At 37.5% G+C, this 7,500-nt stretch overlaps 1 protein-coding gene across 1 annotated transcript in view; it reads left to right on the top strand.

Annotated features, from left to right (window-relative positions):
* The window catches only part of LOC137968601 (uncharacterized), a 4,024-nt gene extending 237 nt beyond the window's left edge, over positions 1–3,787 (top strand). The window contains exons 1-9 of the mRNA XM_068815139.1: positions 1–72; positions 461–523; positions 602–682; positions 822–899; positions 990–1,064; positions 1,254–1,467; positions 1,651–1,908; positions 3,099–3,293; positions 3,633–3,787. The exon at positions 1–72 is cut by the window's left edge and continues 237 nt beyond it. Of these exons, the coding sequence (XP_068671240.1) occupies positions 1–72; positions 461–523; positions 602–682; positions 822–899; positions 990–1,064; positions 1,254–1,467; positions 1,651–1,908; positions 3,099–3,293; positions 3,633–3,787 (1,191 nt within the window). The remainder of the gene's footprint in view (positions 73–460; positions 524–601; positions 683–821; positions 900–989; positions 1,065–1,253; positions 1,468–1,650; positions 1,909–3,098; positions 3,294–3,632) is intronic.
* The last annotated feature ends 3,713 nt before the right edge of the window (positions 3,788–7,500 follow it).

Genomic DNA, 7,500 nt, shown 5'->3' with positions numbered 1-7,500 from the left:
CCATCTTTGGTTCCGACAATATGGAGGAAGAAGGATAAAGAGCCGTCTACTTCAAGCAGTGATCGTCGAATGGTGAGGGTTTTCCATATGTTATTTTTCGCGGGTATTGACCTGTGTATAGTTTCCAAGCATCATCTTTCGGTACTTTATAAGACTTATTATTGTCTAAGTGAACTGTAATTTGTAATTTCCTTGGTTTACGTTTTTTCTCTACTTCAAAACCAAAGCGTGACAGGCCCGTATGTTTTATGCAGTCCTTCACGTGCAGCGCATGCTGTAGTTCAGTTTTAGTTCTATCAGTTCCTTATTAAAAGGAAACTCATAAAGGCTATAAAATTGTTTTTGGTCTTTCTGTTTTTCGTGCAGTCCCTATTTAGTGTATTTGTCCTGTTTTCTTTGAAGTTATGATTTGCAAGGTGTGAAAATTTCACACTTGTTTTTTATCATTCTTTTATGTTAGATTATAAATGAACTTCTCTCTTCGAATTCGCAAGAAGGCGACAAGCCTATGGAGACGGATGAGGTGAGTTTATCAAAGCTGAATTTATAAATGTTTCTTGCTTCCAATTGGAGTTAAAAAAGATTGATTCTTATTTTGCAGTCAAGTTCTTCCCAACCTGGTCCTTCTTCAACCGAGCTTGAGACAAAAGAAGCAGAAGCAGCAGAACATGTTCAAGTGGAAGTGAGTAATTGTTATTCCTAAAAACGAAAATTATTCTGGGAAAAGGCCTATAATCTTGGGTCACTATCTGTGTAATAATCTTTGCATGGTGTTATCCTTGCCACTCTACATTGAAATCGTCTCTTTTTTTCTTGTACAGGCTGTTCCATCTCTGCAGTTACCAGAACCAAATTTAGAATTTCATCCACATCATGATATAGATGACACAACTGAACAGGTACAATTTTTGTACTTTGCTATACCATAACCAGTAACAAGACTAACAATCTATGAATAGCTCATATAAAATCCCTTTTTTGCTGTACAGGCAGAGCCAGCTGATCTAGTATTACCAAATATGGATTGTCATTTGCATGATGATAAGGATGTTACTGGTGAACAGGTAGAAATTTCTGGAATTATGTCAAACCAATGAAAAAGTAAACACAATATTACTGTTTGTTGTGTATGGAAGTGTCTGAGTCTACTTGACCTTTTGAATTTAATATGCTAAGAAACTAATTATGTTTGTTGAAAAAGATTGATTATTATTTTACAATATAATTTATAATATTTCTTCATTATGTTTCAGGCTAATCAAGCTGGGAGCAGCAGTGCCATGGAATTCATGGCCTTCCAGAAGGCATTTACTTATCTTTTAGGTACAGGAGTGATGATAACGGCCTTCATTTCTGACCGGCATACCTCGATTGCCAAGTGGATGCGAGAAGAATGTCCAAAAAAGTGCAAGGATCTTGGCAAGCCTGTTATTGATCACTTTTTTGATCTTTGGCACATTGCAAAAAGTTAGTATGAGAGGTTATTAATATTAGGAATAGGCAGAGGAAAAATTGATTATTTGGACGATATGTTGTGGTTTCAATTTATTTTAAATTTTATACCACAGATACATTTGAACAACAAGTTACATGTACTTATACTTTCTCTTTGACTTGAATTTATGTTGGAGATATTTATTTTCCTTGCAGAAATCCAAAAGGTCCTGCTAAAATTGAGTAAGGAGAAAGGTTGTGAGATTGTTGGGAGGTGGCAAAAAGCTTGTGTCAGACATTTCTACTGGTCATTTACCTCGACAGAAGAAAAAGAGGGATCTGGAAATTTGAAATTGGCAAAGTTTCAAGCCTTCTTATACCATGTTCTCAACCAGCACAAAGATCTACCAAGTACGATATTTAATGCCTGTGCTCACGGCGATATTGTAAATCCCAGAGTCTGGATGCACAAAGGTACTATACTAAATAATTGATAGCATAAATAATTGCAGTAAGGGGCAAACCAAGAATGTTGGCAAGAATTTTTTTCCAATGCACAACAAGCTAGATATCTGTTTCAGTCAAAAGTCAACTCCCAACTCCGCCCGCGAACCCCCCCCCCCCCCCACCCCCCTCAAATTAACATTATTTGCCCCTAGGGAGGTGATGTTCACATCTTGGCAATTGCTTTGTGCAATTTTGAAATAAATTATTCCATATGCCCGAGCATAAAAGTCATTAGGATCTTTTGCTTGTAACGTTTTTAATGACTTAATTTTGTATTACTGGTTTGATTTAAAGTTTCACAAGCATATGAAAAGTTGTATTCTGCTCTCACCAAGACAAACCTGGAGAAAGCTATTAGAAAGGCGTCGTCAGTTGAGCAAACAAGTTGTCTGTAGGGATACCACTCTGTAGTTAATCAATTTCCCCAAAGATGTATGCATTTTCGTACCTTGGCATGTTGTGCTGGTACTTATTACTTTTGTGTGGCAAAGCTGCTGTTTCAATTTGTCATTGTTATTGCTTCCATCATGACAGAACTTCATAAATTAAGACTATGAAATTTATGACTCACTTTTAGCTTACAAGCCCAGCAGTGTTACATAACTCAAGTCACTTCACGTGACCTGCATGCAAGTACATGTAGCTGTGATTGTGTGACTCCAGACAATATCCATTATACCTTATAACCCTTTGGAATTTCCAGTTTACCTTCATACTTTCCCTTATAAAATTTGGCTGTTGAAACCCCACCCCTTGGAATTTTCAATGTCCTTCCATGGGGTGGATAAGAATTTTTTCTGTAACCACACATTGTATAATAATATATAAATATATATATAATCTGTTTCTTTTTTATTCAAATAGATCAATTTTGGCTGCCCTACATTTTAATTATAATCTTAAGAGGGAGACAAAGCGTGATGACCAAGGCCAGGCAGTTCTACATGTTTTCTATCCAAAGTTCAAAGGTGGAGAAGCTACTGTCAGGGAGGTCAAAGTGCCATCAAATTACGGTAAAGGCTTCACTCACATAAACAATACTGTTATAGCAATAAAAGTGTACATATAAAATACGAGCACTACAAAACTTCAATACATAGCATAAATTAGTGTAATTTTTTTCTTAACTGGTAATTCTATGTATTGTACTTTCATAGATTATGTAGCAGACATCTATAATACCCTCATGTATGCACCGAGGGAACAACTAAAGGCCTTAGAGAATGAACTGAAACAAGAGGTTCCTGCTCCACTGCACTCTATGCTGGAAAAGGAAAGCAAGGAAGATGCCATCCTAAAACATCAGGCCAGGAAACAGAAACAGACGGTTGTTTGCCCACCAACATGCACAGGTATTATGCAGTGAAAATTTAAGGGTCACGAAAATAACTATGTTTTGTGTCCTGGACAGTAGGGGCATCAATATTTAGTTTTAATTAGTATCATTTAAACTTCTACAGTGAAATTTAGCCCCTATTGAACTCTAAACCTTCCAATCACTCTCACCAAAAGTTGTTTTGCTTTTTTTTCCCTGTTTTCTCGCACCATTTTAATTTGCCTTGGAGGTTCAAAAATATTATGAATAGTTCCTGTCAATGAAAATACAAATACATGAATAGTATTTGTAAGTGTTATTTAACTGAAGTGGAAAGTATCTCATGATCAAGTTCTTATCAAATTTCAAATTTCAGATGAAGAGCTACAACAAGAATTGGCTAGAGGTCAACCACGCACATCAACTGATGAGAGAACTGCTAGTGGCAGGAGGGTCCCACATTGTAGAACTTGTGGAAAGCCCACTAGGGGCCATGGCCCACGATGTCAAAACAATGAAAATAATTTATAAAGTACACCTCTTAGGAAATATCCATGCCCACCCTTACAAAGGTTTATGGAAAATAGCCATACTCCCCCAAAGATGAGTTTGGAAATCTTGGGGGGTTCCACAACGACCAAGAAAAGTTAGGAAAAGTATGAAGTTGAATTGGAATTCCAGTGGGGGGGGGGGGGGGGTGTCTTGGAAAAAAATCCCTTCTGGGGGGGAGGTATGGATATTTTAAGGACCTACACAATAATAAAAAAACACACTATTATTAATTTGTTGCATTTTGTTTTGTTATGCTTTACAATAAAACAACTACATGTGAATTTATGAGAGCACAAACCGTTATTTAACTATGAGTGTTCTTGTCTTCAAATCCACGATAACTTCCATCCTCACTTGGAAACTGTTTCTTTATCTCACTGTATGCACAACACAGCAAGGGGTAGCGCGTAGAACTGCCAAGATGTCCCACAGCAGGCGTGTGAATTGTCTATATGCAACTGACCTAAGGAACCTGCATGTAAAAAGATAAATTGTATGTATGGTAGTGATCCATGACAAAAGAACAAATTATATTTAACAACTTCAAACCCCCCTCCCCCAAAAAACATGCATGTTCAGGCTAAACTTCTTTGCCAAGATGAAAATATACTCAGTACATCTATGTAAAATATCGGGGTCTGGGTACATTATGGAAGGGACTAAATATAATAAGGTCATACCTTTTGTTTCCCTCTCCCCAGACATATAAAATTCTCTATTTTTACCATAAAAAAATGTTACACCTGACACTACAAAAATGAAAATTACATTTCAAAACAAACATTTGACTTACTCATTTTCACTTTTCTGCCCTTGAACGTAGATTGTCCTGTACCTTTTACCAGCCTTAGTCTTGAGGCCCAGAGATGCTACCTCCAGAACGTACTTATTGAGGCAAACGTCGCAGAATCCGGGATGGAGGGTGATACAGTCCTCTTCTCGACCAATTTCGCCCATCACTTCCGCACATCGATCGATCTCTTTGCAGCACTGACATTCCTCGGCTTTTGTTGCAGTAACGACAGAACAGTGGGAACACGTGCACCTGAACCAACAAAAAGCAAAATGTGACAAATTGAAACACACATCGGTTATAAGTACGGCTTACATATTATGCAGGCTTGCTTAAGCGTAAATAACAACATTGTAGGTTCGAATTGTTCCCCGGTGGCCGCTTCTTACTTAGTATGCACATGAAGTATAAAGCACATAAAATACCCATCGCTTTGAATCAACTAACTTAGTCCATTTCACTAAAATATGCCGCCAACAATATAAATTGTGTATGCATAACCGATTAAACAATAAAATATATCTACTGTACCATGTATTCGCGGCAACTTTGCGAGTATATCGCTCCTGATAGTTTCTTTCTAGTTCTTGTTGTTGCTGTATTGTTGTTTTGTACTCGGCGGCCTCTTCTTCCGTAGCCAGAGGCTCCAGTTCTTCGTCATAAGGAAGAAAATCAACAGCTTGATGTACTGTGTGTTCTTCTGTTTCAAAGTCGTTGTCTGACTCGCTTTCCGACGAAGAAGAACCAGAATTCGAAGGAGAGAAACTCATCGTCTTTTAAAAGGTTTGATATGGCGTTGCTCGGCGTTGCTGTGTTGTCTTGATTGGATGATGTCACAAGAAGACCACTGATACAAATAATAGAGGGCCTACTAGTTGGTCTATTTCTTCTATTTCTTCTGTTTACACGGTCTATTTCTTCACAAGAATAGTGTATCCTGATCCAAATTTACAAATTTATCTTTTTTTGGTCATAAACATTGTATTTCAGTTAAAAAAAACCCGGTAAAAAAATCTAAAATTTTCGTCATAGTACCACTTTAACGAGGATAAAATTCAGAGATCTGTTGCAAATAAAGGTATCAAATGGCATTTCAATCCACCATTAGCGCCTCACTTCGGGGGAGTACACAAAATCATGATTAAGGTGGCAAAGAGAGCAATCTTAGCAATTTTTGGGTCAGTGGACGCTAACGATGAACAACTGATGACCGCTTAGCTACCAGTCTGTGAATCCAAACGACCATGTACAGCAATTCTGGAGAACGCTCGAAGAGGTTCTTTCACTCTTATCCATGGCAAAGGCACCATCACTTGCCTGGCATGTGCAAATGAGAAGGCAAGAGGGGCAATGATTTAGACATTAAGAAAAGATGGCGAAGAATTCAAGAACTTGTCAAACATTTCTGGCGTAGATGGATGAAGTCAAAGAAATCTTCAAGTCGGAGACATTGTTCTCTTAATTTCACCAGACGCCCCTCGTGGCCAATGGCCTCTCAATCGAGCGATCAAAGCTTATCCCGGAGAAGATGGAAGAGTGAGAGTTATGAAGGTTCAAATTGGACAGAACACCCTCACTCAAAAAGTCTCCAAACTGTGTCCCTTGGAAATAAGCAATCAGTGAAAAGGAAGTCGTCGAGTAGGTTTTGTGTAAAAAGTAAGTTTCCACAAATAAAGGTAATAAGTTAGGAAATCGTCAGAACAACAACTACTACTACTACTACTACTACTACTAGCTACTAGTAGTAGTCGTATTTTTATCATATTATTATTATTATTATTATTATTTGAGGGACGTGCGGAATTCATATGAGCGCTTTCATATTGGCAATATTTCTTCACATGTTTATCAATCCATGTTATTTATTGCATTGTTCATCACAGTGTATGAAACGTAATCTTAATTTTAAAATGTTATCGTTGAATGCTTGAGGGATCCGTTCTTTCTAAAAAAGAAAGGTGCTTTTTCATTGGTTAGCAAAAGACAAATCCGATATAACATTTTTGCAAGAAACGTACAGCACTCCTGAAGTCGAAAATATATGGAAGTCACAGTGGAGGGGAGATATGGTTCGGAACATAGCAGAGGAGTTATGATACTTTTAAAAGAGGGTATTGATTGTGAATTTAAGGTTTGTTGCGAGGATACACAGGGTAGATTCATTATACTTAAAGGCTTTACTCAGTTTCATGCATTTGTCCTTGCCAATATTTATGCACCAAATAGAACTAATGATCAATGTATTTTCTTTGAAGAAATTCAAACTCATCTTGATGATCTGGAAATAGAGACAAATTGCGAGATGGTCATTGGCGGAGATTTTAATGTGATTCTCGATACTAGTATGGATGGGGTTGGTGGTAAACCTAAACTAAAAGAGTCATGCAAAAAGATCGAAAATCTGTGTTCTTCCTTTGACTTGGTCGATATATGGAGGATAAGAAATCCAGAAGTTCAACGTTTTACGTGGAGACAGAAGAACCCAATAATACAACGTTGGTGGTTAATCACTAGCAGTATACAAGAAGATATAGAAAATGTAGATATCATTCCTGCAATAAGAACAGATCATTTGGCTATTACGATGGATATAAACGGGATTGAGCAAAAAGTGAGGGGTCCTTCCTTTTGGAAATTTAATTCTAGTCTCTTAGAGGATGATGAATACATTGCATTGATATTTGAAAAATATGAGAAGTGGCAGGAAGAAGGCAGCATTTTTCAAGACCCAAGGGTCGTCTGGGACTTTACTACTGGGTTACCAGTATGGCAAACCCAGTAGGAATCTGCGTTTATTTCGTTGTTTTTTTTTTTTTTGTATTTTCTGTGTCGGTAAAAGTTTTGCCTGTCACTCCCCTGCTAAGTGGTGGCTTTGTGTATAGAGCCTTCTGCACGTATT

This window comes from Montipora foliosa, chromosome 8, assembly GCF_036669935.1.
Source record: "Montipora foliosa isolate CH-2021 chromosome 8, ASM3666993v2, whole genome shotgun sequence".
Lineage (NCBI taxonomy): Eukaryota > Metazoa > Cnidaria > Anthozoa > Scleractinia > Acroporidae > Montipora > Montipora foliosa.
The sequence above is the reverse complement of the archived record's forward strand: the minus strand, read 5'-3'. Positions and strand labels throughout refer to the sequence as shown.